Raw genomic sequence first — 19,766 nt, forward strand, 5'->3', positions numbered from 1 at the left:
TTTTTCAAGATAGTCTGGAACAAAGGCAGTCATTGCTTCTGCGTGCAAGTAAGGCAGAAACGTGAGATTGGAGACATGGAGAATGGTATTGTGAAAGCCAGTAGAATGTTTCAAGAAGGAGGAAATTGTTAGCTCCATTTAATATTGTTGAGAGAATATTGAAACTCTAGCTAGAGCTGTTTCATTGATATTTTAAGAAATCACATTGGGCTGGGCTGAAGAGTGAATGGAGGTGTAGAAGTATAAAATGAAATGTGTAGAAAAGTGGACACTGGGAATATAGGTGACTCTTTCAAGAAACTTGGTTGAGAGTTTGAAGAAAATAGTACTTGGAAGCTGTGTGTGTGTGTACACGTGTGTATGTGTGAAACTGGGGCTAGAGTCTTCAAATGCTGATGGGAAGAATCCAGTTGAAGGATAGATTACAGAAAAAGGAGAGAGAATTGATGACTCATGGGTCCTAAAATGTATCACTGGGAATTGGATGCAGAACTCCTATAAAAGTTGGCATTTAGTAGGAGGAGGTCCACAGCTGCCTTCTTAACTGGGAAAAGGATAAATCGAGAGGTATCTAGGCTTGTGTGTAAAGTAGGAGGAAGTGAAGATAGGAACTATTAGTTTTTATTTATCTAGGAGGTAGGAAGTGGGGCTAGATTCTGTAGGAGGCAAATAGAGATTTGATTTTAAGGAGAGTAGTTGAAGGTATGAATGAATGATTGTGGAGTGTGGGAAAGCAAGCAGATCAGAGAAACAAAGTAGAATTTCTGAGTGAATGGTGAGGACCCAACTGAGGTTGTAATCGTGTATTTATATTGGTACCAGTTTCTCTGGTTGATGTTTTAGGGATTTGTTTTTTCCTTCCTCCTCCTTTCACATCACCACCAATAAAACCACAGTGAACTACTTCGCAACCACTAGAATGGGTATTATATAAAAAACAGACAATAACAAATGTTGGGAAGGATATGGAGAAATGAGGTCACTTCATACACTGCTGGTGGGAATGTAAAGTGGTGTGGCCACTTTGGAAAATAGTTTGACAGTTTCTTAAAATATTAAACATAAATTTAACATATGACCCAGCAGTTCCATTCTTAGGAATCTACCCAAGAGAAATAGAAACGTTCTCTACACCAAGATTGGCAAATGAATCATCTCAGCAGCATTATTCATAATAGCTGAAAATTGGAAACAACCGAGATGTCCTTCACTGGGTGAATGGATAGACAAAATTTGCTGTAGCCATACAATGGAATACTCTTAAGCAATAAAAAGAAATTAACTATAGATACATGCTACAACATGGACAGACCTCAAAAACATGCTCAGTGAAATAAGCCAGACACAAGAGACCTTATTGGATGATTCCGTTTGTATGAAATAAACAGAAAAGACAAAGCTATAGAGACAGAGTAGATCAGTAGTTTCCAGGTGTGGGCAAGGAGAGGACAGGGATTGACAGCAAATGGGCATGAGGAATCTAATTAAGTGATGAAATATTCTAAAACTGATTTATGGTGCTGATTGTACAACTTGGTAAATTTGCTTAAAAAAAATCATTGAATTTGGGCTTCCATGGTGGCGCAGTGGTTGAGAGTCCGCCTGCCGATGCAGGGGACACGGGTTCGTGCCCCGATCCCGGAAGATCCCACATGCCGCGGAGCGGCTGGGCCCGCGAGCCATGGCCGCGGAGCCTGTGTGTCCGGAGCCTGTGCTCCGCAACGGGAGAGGCCACAGCAGTGAGAGGCCCGCGTACAGCAAAAAAAAAAAAAAAAAAAAAAAATCATTGAATTTTATCCTTGGAAAGGGTGAATTATGTGTAAAATATGCCTCAATGAAGTTCTTTTTAAAAAGAAAGAACAGTTCTTCATAAGTGGGAAAGTGATGTGGGGTTCACCAGCTGAAAGGACAAAACAGGTTGGTGTTTTGGTGTTTTGATGGACAGATAGGATAAAAGAACAAAGGGGAAAAAGTGTACAGTTTGGGGAAACGAGAGATTTGACCACATGGAACCTAAACTGCTTATGTGAGGGGAGGTACAGACAAGCAGGTGCTGATGGATAAGGGAGAAAGTAAGTCCTCATGGTGTTGAAGAAAAGGTGTGAGAATGGGGATCAGAGAGGTTTGGAGAAGGAACTTTTACGATGGTGTAATTGGAGCATGAGATAGATAGTATGTGGAGGGGGGCCATAGGGAGAATAGGGAAGAAGAAAGAGATTAAGGGCCTTGGTGAACTTTGTGCCTGATCCAGAGTAGGGATATGGAATTAATATTGCTAAAAACAAACTAGAGCACCTGTGTCCATTTTTCCACACCTGCTAGCTTATTCTCTACTGTTAGGGCTCTGGAGTATCTACCTATAGATTTACTTTAAGGATTAAATGAGATAATGTAGGTAAAACACATTGATATTTTCTCCTTAGTAGATCCTAAGTAAATAACTGTAGATGTTACTGTTTAAAAAGTTGAGGAAGAGAATTGTATTAGTTTTCCCTTACTATGTAATACATTAAACCAAAAGCTTTGTGGTTAAAGCATTAGTAAACATTTATTATCTCACAGTTTCTGTGGGTCAGGAATTCGAAAATGGCTTAGTTGAATAGTTCTGGCTCAGGATCTCTCCTGAGGTTACAGAAGGGGTTAGTTGGGGCTGCAGTCATCCAAAGGCCTGACTGGAGCTAGAGGATCTGCTTCTAAATGCGGCCCATTCACACATGGCTGGCAAGTCAGTGTTTGCTCTTGGCACAGAGGCCTCAGCTTTGCTCCACATGAGCCTCTCATCAGTGCTGCTTGATTGTCCTTGTAACAGGCTGCCAGCTTCTCCCAGAGTGAGCAGTCTGAGAGAGGAAGGCTAATGCTGGAATACTTTTATAATCTAGCCTTAGAAGTCACACACTGTCATGGGCCTAGAGATTATCATACTAAGTGAAGTAAGACAGAGAAAGACAAATACAGTATGTTATCACTTATATGTGGAATCTAAAAGAATGATACAAATGAACTTTTTTACAAAACAAATAGACTCACAGACATAGAAAACAAACTTACGGTTACCATTGGGGAAAGGGCAGGGGAGAGGGATAAATTAGGAGTTTGGGATTAGCAGATATGTACTACTATATATAAAATAGATAAACAACAAGCACCTACTGTATAGCACAGGGAGGTAGATTCAATATCTTGTAATAAACCATAATGAGAAATGCATCTATATATCTATATCTGAGTCACTCTGCTGTATACCGGAAACTCACACAACAGTGTAAATCAACTATACTTCAATGAAAGAAAGAGAGAGAGAGAGGAAGAAAGTCCCCCACTGTCATCTCTGCCATACTCTTGGTCATACAAACAACTGATCTTCAGTGCAGGTTATGTGAGAGCATGAATGCCAGGAGGTGAAGATTACTGGTATCATCTTGGAGGCTGGCTACCACAGAGAGAAATAAGAAATAAATTGTTTTTGTTTGGGGGAGAGGGTGTTTATTTCCATCTTCTCTTGCTGTAGGCCTCTAGTAGTCATTCTGAAATTAGATGAATCTGCAAGTTAGTGCTCCTTAGTGACAAAATGTCCAGTTAACATTTGTGATTCTTTTTTTCTTAGCACACTCTTATCTGATATTGCTTTTTAATTTAATATTAATTTTCAAATGATAGAGTTAAAAAACAGACCACTGAAATTATAACCAAAAGAGTAACCCTGGCCCAAATTTCTACTCTGCAGAGAATACTTATTTTTAATTCTTTTGGCTATTTGTTTTGGTAATGTCCTCCATATTATTAAATAGCCTTGCTTATACAGCTGTTTCTTGATTTTTCAATTTTAGACTTTACTTTTTACTATGGAAAATGAGGATTTGGCACTTTTCTTCTCCCCTACATATATCCCATGTACCTCTTCCTAGTATAGTTATAATTTTTGGTTAAATCAATGTTCAGTGCTTATATTATGACTGTAAATATTCTCAGCCAATCCATGTAGTAAATGATGATTGCATCTCATTTCTCTTACAACTTTGTATTTTTTTTCCTGGAATTAATGACTGTCTTTTTGTTTGCTTAGTTTTCTCTGTCTTTATCAATACTTCATCTCCAAACTCTCCAAAAGAACTAAACTCCTTCTGGTATAATCAGGTAATCTATCAATTAATTTTTTTCCCTTCTCTTAGCAGCATACCATCTGGACTCCATCTTCGATTGCACTGTGGCTTACACGGTATTACCCTAGAAGAGTCTCTGTGCTTTCCTGTGTCAAGAGACTATTTCCTAGATATTATGATTTTTTATTTTCCACTTCCTTGTTTTATAGAACATATCCCAGTAGCTTCCTAAGAAAGGGTGCCTGAGAAGTAAATTTTTGAGACGTTGCCTGATTAATTGATAGTTTACCTGTTCACAGATTTCTAGGTTGAAAATTCTCTTGGAATTTTGAAGGCATTGTTACATTGTCTTCTAGTTTCTTACACTCCTCTTAAGAAATTGCAGGCTATCCTGATTCCTAGTCTTTGTTTCTGATTGCCTTTCCCCTATGTAGACATTTAGTTTCAGCTTTCTCTATTCTGTTCAGTCCACTACCAGTCAACCAAGGACTATTTTCCAAAATTTTGTTAGTTTTGCTTCTCTCTGTTTCTTTCTTTGTTCTTGTGAGTTTATAATTTTTTTATTTCTTTACTGTTTTCTTAGTGGGTTGCAGGAGAGAGTGGAGATAATTACTGGTGTTTATTTTACCATATTTTACTAGAAATCTGACAAAATGCTTTTTATAAAGCTATTTAAAACAAAAAATATTCCTGAGATTGTTTTTCCAGAATAATTAACCAAAGTTAATTTTGTGTTTGCTTCTGGGATAATATTTTACTTCTCATCATTTCCAAATGTTCTGTTAAAAAAAAAAGTCCCCCCTGTAATTCCTCTTGGTTTTGGGGGCTTCATTATGTTTCTCATTGAGGTAAGAATGGAAACTAATATTTGTTAAGTACCTACTGTTTGTCATAATATGTTTGTTTGAGGGTTTTACATGTACTAGATAGATGCTGAGGTAAGATATTCTTCACATATGTTAGGTAGCTGGCATTCCCATTTTAAATGAGAAAATTCATCAACTTGAGTTGCTTTCCAAAGGTCATACCTATTGTAAATAGCAAATACTGGCTTTGAATCTAGTATTTCTGATTATGTAGTCCTTTATCCTTTTTACTTACAACTTCATTAATCTTCAATTTGTGTGTGTTAAAATTTTCAAGCATAAAAGTAGGGAGAGAATAGTATAATAACCCACCATGTATTTGTCAGCTAGTTATCAACATTTTGTCAATCTTTTGTTTCAGATATTCCACCATTTTTAAAATCTGTAAGTGTACTCCAGTATACATCTCTGATGTATGAAAGGACTTCTTATAACTAACAAAATTAACAGTAATTCCTTAATATGATCTAAAACCCAGTCCAAGTTCAGATTTCTCTGGTTGTCTCAAAAATACATTTATTCAGTTGGTTTGTTCACACGGTATCCAAATAGCATCCACATGTAGCATTTGGTATTTATGTCTCTTAAATCTCTTTTAATCTATAATATTCATCCTCTCTCCTTTTTCCATGCCATTTTTATGTTGAAGAAATCAGGTCCTTTGTTCTGTAGAATGTACTACATTCTGGATTTGATTGCTTCTTCATGGTTTTATTTTATTGTTGTACTATCCCCCATATTTCTTGTTAACGAGAAGTTAGAGCTGGATGTTTGATTAGGTTCAGATTTATTTATGTATGTATGTATTTTTGCAAAGAACATCTCCTAGCTTTTATTTCCTATTTCATCAGGAGGCAAATAATATCTATAATATCCTACTTTTGGTGATGCTGAGTTGGGTATAGTTGTTCTCAGCTTGATCCATCCATTATAAGTTCCCCATTCATATATCACCTCAGGATTTTAGCATCCACTTATTATCATTGTATAGATCCATTGTTTCATTAGGTGCTGCACATTGGTGATTTTTCTAATTATATCACTGCCCTTCTACATTTATTAGTTGTAATTCTGCTATTATGAGGAACTTTCTCCTCTTTACTGTTTTGTCACTTGAAATCAGGAAAGACAAGATTAATGATTAATTTTCCCCCCTTTATTTGTCAGTTTTCAGAGTAACGAGTTTCTGTAGCAAAAGAGTCATTATGAACTAAGGGCTATTTATATATTTGATATATTTTAGTGTATTACAGTCATTATTCATTTTGTTGCTCAGATTGATCCATTAATGTCCCCATTAGTCTTTGATAACTTCTTTGGTTTCTGACACAGGATGTTCCAGGCTCATTTTGTGCATATCCTTCCCCAAATACGGAACTAACCATTTCTCCAAGGAACTCTGTTTTTTTAAAAAATGGGAAATAGTATTTAGAAACAGCAACCTGAGTTGCTAGTGGTTCAGTACTATTGGATTGTCATCATTTTAGGCATTTTCACTAATCAGAGATAGGAAATACGTACATGTTTTTTAGAAAGAGAAAAAACATGAGTTTGTCCTGATGATACCTATTGAAGTGTAAGGTTTTTTTTTAAACTAGCTACTCTGATTTTATACTTGTACGTCATTACTCTTAAATCTTGGTTCCCAACCATAGTAACAAAAGTACTTTTTGCTTTCTTCTCATTGTATATATGACAATTTCAAAACTACAATATCAGTACTAATTACTGAACATAATTTGTTTTCTTTGTGGATCTTTTTGCCCTTAGTATATATCCTGCTAGGGAGATACAACCAAAATACTATATGGCATATATATATATATATATATATATATATATATTAAGTTTTTTATTTTATCCTTTCATTGTTCTTTCTGGGGGGGAGTATATATTATTATATATTTAATATATTTAAAATTATAGTTTTTAGTTTTATATTTAATATATAATAATACATATTCTTATACATATTTTTTTTACTCCCTTTCTTACTGTAAAGGTATATACTATAAACATTGTTTTGCATTGCTTTTTCTCTTAATGGTACAGTCTGGAGATGACTTCTTTTTTATTTTATTTATTTATTTATTTTTTGGCTGCATTGGGTCTTCATTGCTGGGCGCGGGCTTTCTCTAGTTGCGGTGAGCGGGGGCTACTCTTGGTTGCAGTGCGTGGGCCTCTCTTGTTGCAGAGTACGGGCTCTAGATGCGTGGGCTTCAGCAGTTGTGGCACATGAGCTTAGTTGCTCCGCGGCATGTGGGATCTTCCCGGGCCAGGGCTCGAACCCGTGTCCCCTGTGTTGGCAGGCAGGTTCTTAACCACTGCGCCACCAGGGAAGCCCTGGAGATCACTTCTTAATCAGCATGCAGAGATCATCATTCCTTTGAGCAGCTGCATAGTAATCTATGGGTTACCATTACTTAGCTAATTTCATACTGATTTAGTCTTCCATTTAAGTCCTAAGGAAATACTTCTTTGTGGCAAAATCTAGTGTGAGAATATAATAGGATCAAAAAATTTTTAAATATTGAAATCTATTTCTCTCCTTAAACTGGTAATCAAGAGTTACTGACAATTTTCATGAAATGAATTTTATTCACCTAAGCACCCTGGTTTATTTTTAAACCTTAACTATTTTTGATGGAAATCCTTTAAATTTATTACAAACTTTTACACAGTTTAAACATTTTTTGCCATAATTGGGATGTTTTCATTATTGTATTTAATTCTAATTATCTGTGCTTTTCAGTTTTTCTGTGTTTTCCCTGAATGTTAAGTACTTGTCAGTCTCATATGCCCAAGTCAGTAAGCTGTTGTGTGAAGTTTTTTTAATTAATTAGTTAATTAATTTTTCATTTATTCTATTAAAGTTAGGTGAAGGTTTTACCTCTGCTTTTTCAGGGCCTCAGCTTACATACAGGAAAGTCAAATTTATAGAAAGCCTGGTATTAACAAGAATGGTGTTTCACTCCCTGTTTACTAGACTAAAAATTTTTTTATATTGAAACATAGTTAATTTACAATATTTTGTTTCAGGTGTACATGAAGTGATTCAGTTATATATATATTTTTCAGATTATATTCCATTATAGGTTATTACAAGATATTGAATATAATCCCCTGTGCTATACAGCAAATCCTTGTTGCTTATTGACTAGACTAAAATTTTTTTAATTGAGAAAACAAAGCATCTGTGTCTTTATCATTTTGCTATTGTAATTTTTACAATATGTAGTTATGATTATTCCCTTATTAATAGTAATATTTTCTCTTGAATCAGATGTTCTGCCTTACTCAATACGGGTCCTGTTGGAAGCTGCTGTGCGAAATTGTGATGGCTTTTTAATGAAAAGGGAAGATGTTATGAACATTTTAGACTGGAAAACCAAACAAAGCAATGTTGAAGTGCCCTTTTTCCCTGCCCGTGTTCTTCTTCAAGATTTTACGTGAGTGATAGGTTTATTTTTCATGATGAATTTTCAGAGTGTTCGCTTTTTAAAATTCAGACTCCCTGATGGCTCTCTTGTTTTTTAATTGTGAAGATTAGTTTATAAATTTAAAAAGTTGCTTTTTCTAAACTGAAGCTATTTGTCAAAAATTAGGCACTTTTTTTTTGTACCATTTATTTAAAAACTACTTTTTTCTAACTGCCTACTTGTCATCTCCACATAGCCAATAGGCTTCTCAATCTTAACATATCCAAAACTTCATTGCTCAGCCCCCCTCATGTATTCTTTCCAAGTTTTTTCTGTCATATTGAATGGCGCTACAGTCTCCTGTTTGTTTAGAGCAAAAATCTAGGCGTTAACCCTGGTTCCTGTCCTTTGTACATAATCCAGTCTATCAGCAGTTTCTGTCAACTCTACCTTTGAAATATACATATCCTGAATCCAAATACTTCTTACCATCTCCACCACAGTCATCCTGATTCTAGCCCCATTCTCACTTACCTGGACTATAAACTATAATAATCTGTTAACTGGTATCCCTGCTTCCATACTTGGAATGTATAGTCTTGTCTTTTCACAGTAGGTGAAGTGACTTGGTTAAAAGATGTTAATCAAGGTCATATCATTCCCCTATTCTCCCATTGGCTTCCATTACACTTAGAATAAAGTCTTTACCATAGCTTGAAAGATTCTACCTAATCTGTGTGTCCAGAGATTACTTATTGGAAGAATTAACCTTTAGCTGAGTTTTGAAGGAGGTGTAGGAGTTAGCTAGACAAATAAGAACATCCCCTTCACCCACCCACCTAAATCTGGTTTGTAAGCTACTGCTCTGTGTACCTGGTATATGCTGCTACTGTAGTACTTATGATACTATTCTATAATTGCTACTTTATCTTCCCTACAAATTCCTTGAGACCAGTTACTCTCCCTTATTTGGCCTTATACCATTGGTGTCTAGCACATTGAAGGCATTTGGTAAATGCTTCTTATATAGTTGGCTGGAGATATATATGTAGATATAGATATAGGTCCATCTATATCTATATCCATATATTTAGTGGATAACTTTGGAGACAAGAAGGCACCGGGAGTGAAGAGGCTGGAGCTGGGGAAGAGGGAGGGGTATCTTAAAATTTAAGGCAAGAGAAAGAATTCCATAGGCAGTTCCCTTGAAGTTCTCTTATGCCTCTAAAAATCATCTGTTGTATTTTTGGCACATCTACCTTTGAGCCCTCAAATTCTCAGATAATATTTAATATTAATTCTCATTAAACCAGGATACATCTAACTTTGGATAACCTGTACATTATCAAACATGAATGCAAATTAAAAAGGAATACTTTTTAAATTTAAAAATGCGTATTAATCATCTGAGCATATATAAAAGAAGAATTAGAAGTTGATCATTCTTTATTTTTTAGTGGAATACCGGCAATGGTGGATTTTGCTGCTATGAGGGAGGCAGTGAAAACTCTTGGAGGTGACCCTAAGAAAGTCCATCCTGCCTGTCCGACAGATCTCACAGTTGATCATTCTTTACAAATTGACTTCAACAAATGGTACTTTAATACACATATTTATAAAGACAGCCACGCACGTTGACTGGCAGCCAGTCCACTGGGAGTGTGTGGTATAGAAGAAAGGGAATAGAGATAATTTGTGCCAGAGTAAAGTTTGCTACAGTTAGTATTGACTAATATACAAAAAGAAAAACTGGTGAAAACTTATGTATTGGTGAATTTTCTTTTTAACTCAGTCTAAATTTAAACTGATTTTCATGTTTGTATATTTCTGCTGCCATTTTTTATAGATATGTATAAGCCTAGGACCTGCTTTTTGGAGTGAATATCTGAATTAAGCCTTCATTTCCTTTTTGTTTTTTAACTTCCAGAGAGAATTTAAAGATGTGAGCCTTTAATGTCTAAATTGGTAATTGAAAACACTGAGCTTACTACAGCTGTATTTTCCTTCCACTGAAATAAATTTCTTATACTTAAAAGGTCCTTTTGACTAAAGTCAAACTAGAGAAGACATGATTCTGTTTTCATGTACCAGCTTTCTTTTTACATTCCCTGGAGTAATGGAATAAGGCTACAATTTATTAAAACCTGTGAGAGCCTTTGCCCTCTAGATTAAACGATGGCTCTGAACTTCTCCTAAGTTGTTAGATGGGAAAAAAAATTGATTTTGCTACTTGCCAAAGGTTACTATATGAAAATGATTTTAGTGGCACAATTTTTTTTAATCTCCATAAATTTAAATAAATCAACTTTTTTTTTTTTTTTTTTTTTTGGTAATCTGAGATTTGCTTTTTTTTTTTTTGCGGCACGCGGGCCTCTCACTGCTGTGGCCTCTCCCATTGTGGAGCACAGGCTCCGGATGCGCAGGCTCAGCAGCCATGGCTCACGGGCCCAGCTGCTCCATGGCATGTGGGGGGATCCTCCCAGACTGGGGCACAAACCCGTGTCCCCTGCATCGGCAGGCGGACTCTCAACCACTGCGCCACCAGGGAAGCCCCTGAGATTTGCTTTTGAAACCTGAAATAGATGATATATTAACCTTTGAATAACATTCAGTTGTTACTTCCAGATAGCATTGCTGTTGTGTGCTTTTTGAAGACCTAAATTTCTGTAACTTTTAAATGGTTTTATTTTGTTGCCTTTTTTGGAATGATAGTGCAATACAGAATGCTCCAAATCCTGGAGGTGGTGATCTACAGAAAGCAGGAAAGCTTTCTCCACTTAGAGTGCAGCCTAAGAAGCTTCCCTGCAGAGGCCAGACTACCTGCCGAGGATCGTGTGATTCTGGAGAACTAGGCCGAAACTCAGGAAGATTTTCTTCGCAGATCGAAAATACACCCATTCTATGTCCTTTTCATTTGCAACCAGTGCCTGAGTACGAGATGTTTTTAAAAATATTTATTAGTACCAGATTATTTTTCAGTTAAGGAAATCACGTTTATTCTCCTTCCCCTCCTGATTCCTATTACATTGCCTTCATATTTACTGTGCTTCCTATTGTACTGAAAGAAGCAAAGTTAATTAAAATGGTAGTCTCTAAATACCATGATTTATTTCTGTTCCTTTGAAGAAAACTTTTCTTAAGAATTTTCTATAAATACATTTAATTTTTGTAACTAATATAGACAGAAAATTATCTTGAACTGTAAATTTTTTATTTTAGTGAATTTATACCATTCACATGCTCATTATTCATTCAGATTACTTTTATGAAATCTATATTTTTAGCTTTATTTTCCTATTAGGCGATTTCTTATTCTTTTTATTGCATTGAGATCTCTATGTTAAGAATATTATCATTATCATATGTTATAAATGTAATGAGCCCTTTTAGATAAGCAGTTTCCTATATAATACCATGGAAAGTAGTAAACCTGCCTGGAAAAGAATCCCGTTCTTAAGAGTTGGTTAAATTTCCTAATAGGTAATTTTTCAAAATAAAAACAAGAGTTCTATAATTGGAATTTTGTATGCTATAAAGTTTCCAAAGTCTTAGTCTTATTTTAAGAGAGTTATGTTCTTTATTCCATTGTTACTAGACTGTTAAGTTTTTTAAAGACGAGTTAAAAATGACTTACACTCTTTCAAATTGAAAAAAAATTAACACATTTAAGATTTAGGCTAGCTAAGGATAATATCAACACATATTTCATCATAAGTACCAAATAATATATTAGTTCATTTGTCCCTAAATTGGATCTTTCAAATTCTGGGTAGTTCTAAATTTTGTGCTCAATATAGCTGTAAAGCCTCAGGTTATAAGTGAACTCAGGTGCTCTTCCTTTCTAAGAATTCAATATAATCTGTGGGTCCTTTGCCATCAAATCATGACAGTTTTACATTTACGTAAGTACTCCTTATTCCCTACCTGGCTGTCCTGATTGTTAGGGACATGTTGAATTTTGAGATTAATTTCTCTTCTTATTTAGAAATTAATTTCTTGAAAAGGAAGATTTATTGATTCAAAAAATCATTGATTTTCTTGGGTATCTTTTTATAACTGGTATGAAGTGCTAAGATGGTATGTTTTTATTTCTAAAAATCCAATCTGGTGTAACATTTCCCCTCAATTTTGACTCTAAATTACAAAGTATTAAGATCATATATGTTATAGTCCCTGGTTGTGTGAAAATAGTAACTCTTTCATGTGCTTTAATGCATCAGTGAAGTATTAATTATAGACTCAGACAAGAAATTGAGGGATAGAGAGTTGAGAGCATACATTTGGCACTTGAAATCACTGCCTGATTTGAAGTCAGGTTATGGGCTAATAAATATTTGTGTGGTACTTTGTAGCTATATATACTATGAAGGTAAGATAATTGGAGTGGCTCTAGAAAGCTATGTTCCCTGAGGTCCTAAGAAAAATCTCATTAAGATGTGCTATGGCTTCAAAAGATCACTCAGCAATGAATTATTAGTCTTTGTTTTTTTAAAAAAAAGGTTGACAAACAACTATAATTATCTGGACCCTGGAGGACATGTATAATTTAAGTTATATTGATATTCTAGTCAACACTTAAATCACCAGCTGGCAAGTGAAATAAACAAAGCTGTTAGAAATAATTTTTTTTTAAATATCCATTAGATAAAAATAGCTTCCTAAAAATGGCACTATGTTTACTGCTTGGCAGTGAATTGTTTTTATCTCTTAGTTTACATAATTCATGTAAAATTTATAATCCATATAAAGTAAAATACTACTTTATATAAAATAGAAGCTTTAATTTGGTGAGATGAATATAAAAGTTTTACCAAAAGCTCTTTTTAAACTGTAAAGTAATGTTGAGTTGTCATTGTTACATTGTAATATTCAACAAGTATCTCCTAGTTTAACTGGTACAAGAGTTAAGTGGGTGGAGATGTACATGCTTATTTTTCATTAAGCTACAACCCTTCTTTTTCCTTGTAGTGGAAAATCCAACAAAGGTTACCATGCTACTTTTAATATTTTAGCCAAATCTCACAGTGATACATGTTAAGTACAGTTTGGGACACTGGTGTGGACCATGGCTTAAATAATTAAGTCCTTGCAGTAGCTTTCTAGTGTTACTTAAATCAGAGCTTCCTTGTTGAAAAGAAAATAACTGATTCTGAGAAGTCTAGTAAACTGCTATTCCCAGAATTTTTAAAATATGTAGACTTAGAAACAAGGCAAGTCTTTTCTGTAATACATATATTTAATGCCAGTTCTTCTTCTTTTTAGACCTGAAACAGTATTAAAAAATCAAGAAGTAGAATTTGGCAGAAATCGAGAGAGGCTTCAATTTTTCAAGGTATAAATGATTGGGGGGAAATTTTTTAATAGGAGTTTATGAAATATTGAAAGGTTTGATTTTTATATCTTTAGAAGTTTTTAAACACTAGCAGTAGAACCCTTTTTTACTTTTTTTCCTTCAAATAAAATCTTAATCAGAAACCCTAGTGTATAACAAAATATTAAAAACAGTGGCTCTAATTCAAGTGAGCTTGGAGGGTCTTCTACTTGGGCCTACCCCTTTTCCCATCCCTGAGAATCCTTGGAATGTAGTTGAAAGCTACTGTTTATCTGGACTATTAGAGCATTTTTCTTTGACTTAATTTTGTTTTAATCTGCAAAATGAATATATTTAGGTTTAGTATCTGTGTATTTGTTTTTATGTACTGTAAACTTTGACCATGATGCACAATGGTAAAATATTTTTAGTGTCAGTATTTATTTATATGTTGATTATGAGGCAAATTCAGATATATGCTAACAGTTGGATTTCTTAAATTTAAATAAAATACAGTGGAGTTCAAGAGTTTTTAAGAATGTGGCTGTAATCCCTCCTGGAACTGGAATGGCTCATCAAGTAAACTTAGAGTATTTGTCAAGAGTGGTTTTTGAAGAAAAGGACCTCCTCTTTCCGGACAGTGTCGTTGGCACAGATTCTCATATAACCATGGTGAATGGTTTGGGGATTCTGGGGTGGGGTAAGTAAATGACTAAATATATTTAATTCTTTTGGGGAGAGGATGTCAGGAAATTTATAAAAGAACATAAATAGCAGGGTCTTTATAGCCTCTTTGAGGCTGTTTTTTCACCTATAACAGCAGCAACAAAAGTAAATCTTAATTCAAGTGTTTGTGGACAGTGTGGTATAAGAGAGAATTTATGAAAAGAAATGTGGACCTTGCCCAGCACAGCACTACCATTTGTGGAGTGGTTAGTGATGATGATGATGTCTATGAAGGTGATGTGCTTATTACTCCCTTATTTAAAGTCCTTCAGTGGCTTCTCCTAGCATTCTTTGTAAATCCAAATTTCTTTTTTTTTTTTTTTTTTTTTTTTTTTTGCGGTACGCGGGCCTCTCACTGTTGTGGCCACACGCAGGCTCAGCGGCCATGGCTCTCGGGCCCAGCCGCTCCGCGGCATGTGGGATCCTCCCGGACCAGGGCACGAACCTGTGTCCCCTGCATCGGCAGGTGGACTCTCAACCACTGCGCCACCAGGGAAGCCCCCTCTTCATGTTTTTCATAGGGCCCTTCACAACCTGTTGCCTCTTTAGCCATTTACCCAAACACATCTTTTATTTCCCTGAGTGGCCTGTGCTATTGCACCTCATGGCTTTGCATCAGCTATTCCCTCTGGCAGAGTGTATGTACTCTTTTATAGGGTGCTATAATTGTTGGCTTTTTGTCTTTATCATTAGACTGAGCTTCTTGAGGTTGACAGGGGCTGGGTTCTATTCATACTGTATCTTGAGCATAGCATAGTACCTAGCATAATAGATACTAAATGTTTTCTGAATTTAAAATAAAGGTAAAAATCAGTTTTTTCCAACCATGTGAGTGGAGTCATTCTTTTGAGAAGACTTCAGTTCCATATCTACAGTAATAGCATTATAGCAATTCTGTGCAAGGTACTGTGTAAGACAAGCTCGTGAAACACCTAGAGATTTAGATGTTACAGAGATAAATTATCTTTAAATGCGCTATACTCATATACCTGTCTGTTACATTAGGGGTTGGAGGTATTGAAACAGAAGCAGTTATGCTTGGTCTGCCAGCTTCTCTTACTTTACCAGAGGTGGTTGGATGTGAATTAACTGGCTCATCGAATCCTTTTGTTACATCCATAGATGTTGTTCTTGGCATTACAAAGGTAAGTTAAAATTTTGCTAGCTGTATAACTTAGTGGACATGATTTTTTTTGTAAGTAGAAGAGCCCCATAAGAGCAGGGATTTGGGTTCATCACCTCATCCTCAGCACTCTGATGTTATTAGCTATGTCATCATAGTACTAATAGCAAAATTTAACCCTTTATACTAGTAAGTACAAAACAATTTGTTGTGTCGTTGTTCGCTTGACATGTTAACTCATTTATTCTTCGTTACAAGCCTATGAGATTGTTACTATTACCATCCTTATTTTAATTCTGTGAAAACTGAGACACAGTAAGGTTTAATGACTTAACCAGAGGGTCATAGGGCTGAATGGTCAGTGTAGAACAAGGTTTCCCACCCAGGCAGTCAGGTTCTTAAGTCCACGCTCTTAACCATTATGCCTTATTGCCTCAGTGAATGTTGCCTTCGTGGATTTAAAAAAAAAAAAAAAAATCGTATTTAGGAAATGTCTAATTGCATCTCCTTTAATACTTATTTGAATCATTTGTCCCCTGAAAACTATTACTGTATTAGATAGTACTTTAAAAAATATAGGCTGTAAAAATGTGGTAGTGTCAAATTTTTCTATTGGCTATTTTAACATTTAAAAAAAAAGTCACTCTGCTGTACACCTGAAACTAACACAACATTGTAAATCCACTATACTTCAATTAAAAATAAAAAGAAATGATAAAAGTATTATATAGAAATTTTTTCTCTGAATTTTTAAAATATTGGCTGCATGCGTTTAATATATGTACTGTAGGGTTTCCTGAAGACGATAATTTGTAACTCTCCATCCTAAATTTCTAGTTTTCACTAACTTTATTATAATGATTAAGTCCCATTTCATTAAATGAATGAACCTGGGAAATGTTCCACAAATAATTCCAATTTGGATCCCAGCGTCTCAGCATTTTCGGTTAGATTACTGGTCTGAAGGCTTTCAGAATACTCTGCAGGGAAAGTAAATGGTATCGCCTCCCTCACCATTTAGTATTGATCCCTCTTCCCTAATTAGAAAAAAATTGACATCTTGCAGAAATGATTGATTCAGTGTGTGGTACCAGAAGATCAAGAAGTTAAATAGAGAATTGAAGGATTATTCCTAAAGGAAAAGGAATATCCCATTATAATTTTAGAAAAATCAATTCTTTTCCTTCACACATCCTGAAAATTAATGGTGCTTTTTAGATTCCTCCAGCTATATTTTTTCTTAACAATGTTCTATGTATACTTTTGACATTTTGGCTTATTGATGCAAAAATTAAATTTATTATGTAGGTGTATCTTTTTTATTATTTTGTCCCATATTTGAGGTCGTGTTCTATTCATGATCTTTGTAGGATTAATCATATGTTGTTTTTCAAAGTGTATATTGTGGTACCTCATTAATTTGGGGAAAGCAGCATTTGGCTTGCTGTATCTAATCTATATGGCTCTTATCCTCAGAAATAAAACAGTGAAAATTAGGAAACATGTTTCTTTTAGGGTTGAGTTTCTGCATCTATAAAACGTTTGGATTAAGTGATCCTTAGCACTTATAAAATGTTAGAGCTTAATATTATTCATAGGTTGAATGTTGTTTCTTACTTCGTCACTGCTGAGCAGTCCCTCTATACCATTCTGACAGCATTTTACAATTGAGAGAAGGTGGGTAGCTGTTTTTGGTTACTTAAAAATTAGTAATAAGAAAAATGATTTTAGAAGGAATTAAGTTTGAGGCCACATGTTAAATCCTATCAAAATGAAATTTACCTAGGGGGACTTCCCTGGTGGTCCAGTGGTTAAGACTTCGCCTTCTAGTTCAGGGGGTGCGGGTTCGATCCCTGGTCAGGGAGCTAAGATCCCACATGCATCGTGGCCAAAAAAAACAAAAACATAAAACAGAAGCAGTATTGTAGCAAATTCAGTAAAGACTTTAAAAATGGTCCCCATCAAAAACAAAAAATCTTTAAAAAAAAAAATTTACCTATAATTAGTGATGCTGTAAATATTTGGATCAGTAGTTGGCATTCAAAGAATTTTTATAGCAGTATATAATTTTTTGAATTTAAATACACAGTTTCATCAATATATTAGTATTTCACTAAATCTAAGATGCCGTCATTGGTTAGAAGCACCACTGTTTTATGTGCTGCTAAGAAAGAAAGAAGACTGCCACAGACAGACCATAGAGTCTAAGGTATACGCTGATTTCAGACATTAAAACGGGAATCTTAGCCATTTTGAACTTTCAAGCCCTTTTCTACCCTAATAGTAACATTTGACCACTCTTCTATTGACTATTTACCTTAAAATACCTAGAAAACCAGAATGAGTTGATGTTTCATAAAAATAACAGAGGACCTCTTTCACTGTCAGTAGTAATGGATTAAAAATTAGATTTTATAGTTTTCAGAAAATCCATGCTAATTTTGTGTGCGTTTCTGTGTATCTCTTTATATAGCACCTCAGGCAAGTAGGAGTGGCTGGAAAGTTTGTTGAGTTTTTTGGAAGTGGAGTTTCACAGTTATCTATAGTAGATCGAACTACAATAGCAAACATGTGTCCAGAATATGGTGCTATCCTCAGCTTTTTCCCTGTTGACAATGTGACATTAAAACATTTAGAACATACAGGTAAGACGATATAAGATCACTAGGATAAATGTGTTACATTTCCAATGTGTCTATCTGAAATATTGTATAAAAAATTACTACCGTGTACATGTTATTTAATGTTCATGAAATTGTCTTATTTTAAAACAGCAGCTTTGAAATAAACTGCATCAGATGTGTTTAAAGAGTGTTGTGTCCTCAAACCTAGTCCACTGCGACCCATTTACAGCAGTTTAGAGGAGTTATTCAAACTGCTGATCTTTGCCTCACGTTTTCCCAATAATTAATAATGGATACCTCCACCCTGTTAGTGATCAGAGGTTGCAATTTAATGGAAGTCAGGCTTGCGCACATTCACAGCTGTTCTCTTCTTCATCCAGGAAGAGAGGAGCCACGAGACAGAGTTTGGGAACCAGTGCTCTATTTAAAGAATAAGCGCATAATTTTGTGAAAAGCAGCATAAGGTCACAGGTTCCAAATTCTTATTGTAGCCTGATTAACTAGGAACTTTGACCACTCTTCTGTTGACTAATATAGAAAATACTTGCAAAACCAGAATGTGTTGGTTTTATGAGGCCCCTATTCTTTAAAAAGCAGGGTCTCTTTATTTGATCCACTTCTTTTTTTAAGAGATCATTACTGAACTACTAATCTCATCATAAGTATATTGGGGAGATACATTCTAGTATTCTTCAGTTTGGGGGCAGATTATGATAAGTCAAATGGCAAAATGGATGACTGGTCCTTTGGAACCTTGGAAGGAATGGTCCTCATAGAATACAGAGTTTTCTCTAAACTGGATTTTGGGTGGTAGAATGTTCAAGAGAGAAATGCCTTATTCCTTACATATTGATATGAGTTAATGTCATAATGATGTGTCACTGTGCAACAAATTGTCCTAAAACTTAGTGGTTTAAAACAGCAACAATCATTTATTGCTGCATAGTTTCAGTGGGTCAGTAATTCATACAGGTACAGATTGTCTCTGCTTCATGATGTCTGGAGCCTCAACTGCAAGACTTAGAAGCTAGGGCCAGGAATCCTGAAGGTTTGTTCACTTGAATGTCTGGCAGTGAATGCTGGCCATCAGCTGGGAACTCAGCTGGGACTGTCAGCCAGAACACCTATTTGTGGTTTCTGAATATATAATCCGGGCTTTCTCACATGGTGGCTTTTCAAGGGTTGGTAACCTGAGAGAGCAGGGGTGTGGGGGGTTGGGGAGAGAGAAGGTACATGCCAGTTAGCCAGCTAGCCAGCTAGAAATTACATTGCTCAGGTTTAAGGGGAATGAACGTAGATTCTACCTCTTGATGGATGAATGTCAATGTCACATTGTAAGAGAACATATAACTTAGAATAGATGTTGTTGTGGCAATCATTCGCAAATATAATCTGCCACAATTACTTACTTCTCATCAAGCTAACAGATAACTACCAGCATGTTTAATTGGAAACTTTATTGTTAACATCTAAGTTCTTTTAATTTCTGGAAGATCTTGTTACATCTCTATCCTGCTCTGTAAAACTATTCTTAACTTTCATTTACTTTATTCTTTCATTTTGACTATTATATTAATGTTGCTTATTGTTTAGGGAA

At 35.3% G+C, this 19,766-nt stretch overlaps 1 protein-coding gene across 1 annotated transcript in view; it reads left to right on the forward strand.

Moving 5' to 3' along the window:
• IREB2 (iron responsive element binding protein 2) overlaps positions 1-19,766 on the forward strand; it is a 50,020-nt gene that overhangs the window by 11,662 nt on the left and 18,592 nt on the right. Inside the window, exons 3-9 of the mRNA XM_060096943.1 lie at positions 8,250-8,415; positions 9,843-9,980; positions 11,098-11,316; positions 13,648-13,717; positions 14,213-14,396; positions 15,428-15,567; positions 18,019-18,190. Coding sequence (XP_059952926.1) covers positions 8,250-8,415; positions 9,843-9,980; positions 11,098-11,316; positions 13,648-13,717; positions 14,213-14,396; positions 15,428-15,567; positions 18,019-18,190 — 1,089 coding nt within the window. The remainder of the gene's footprint in view (positions 1-8,249; positions 8,416-9,842; positions 9,981-11,097; positions 11,317-13,647; positions 13,718-14,212; positions 14,397-15,427; positions 15,568-18,018; positions 18,191-19,766) is intronic.

Source organism: Mesoplodon densirostris, chromosome 4 (genome assembly GCF_025265405.1).
Source record: "Mesoplodon densirostris isolate mMesDen1 chromosome 4, mMesDen1 primary haplotype, whole genome shotgun sequence".
NCBI classification, from domain to species: domain Eukaryota; kingdom Metazoa; phylum Chordata; class Mammalia; order Artiodactyla; family Ziphiidae; genus Mesoplodon; species Mesoplodon densirostris.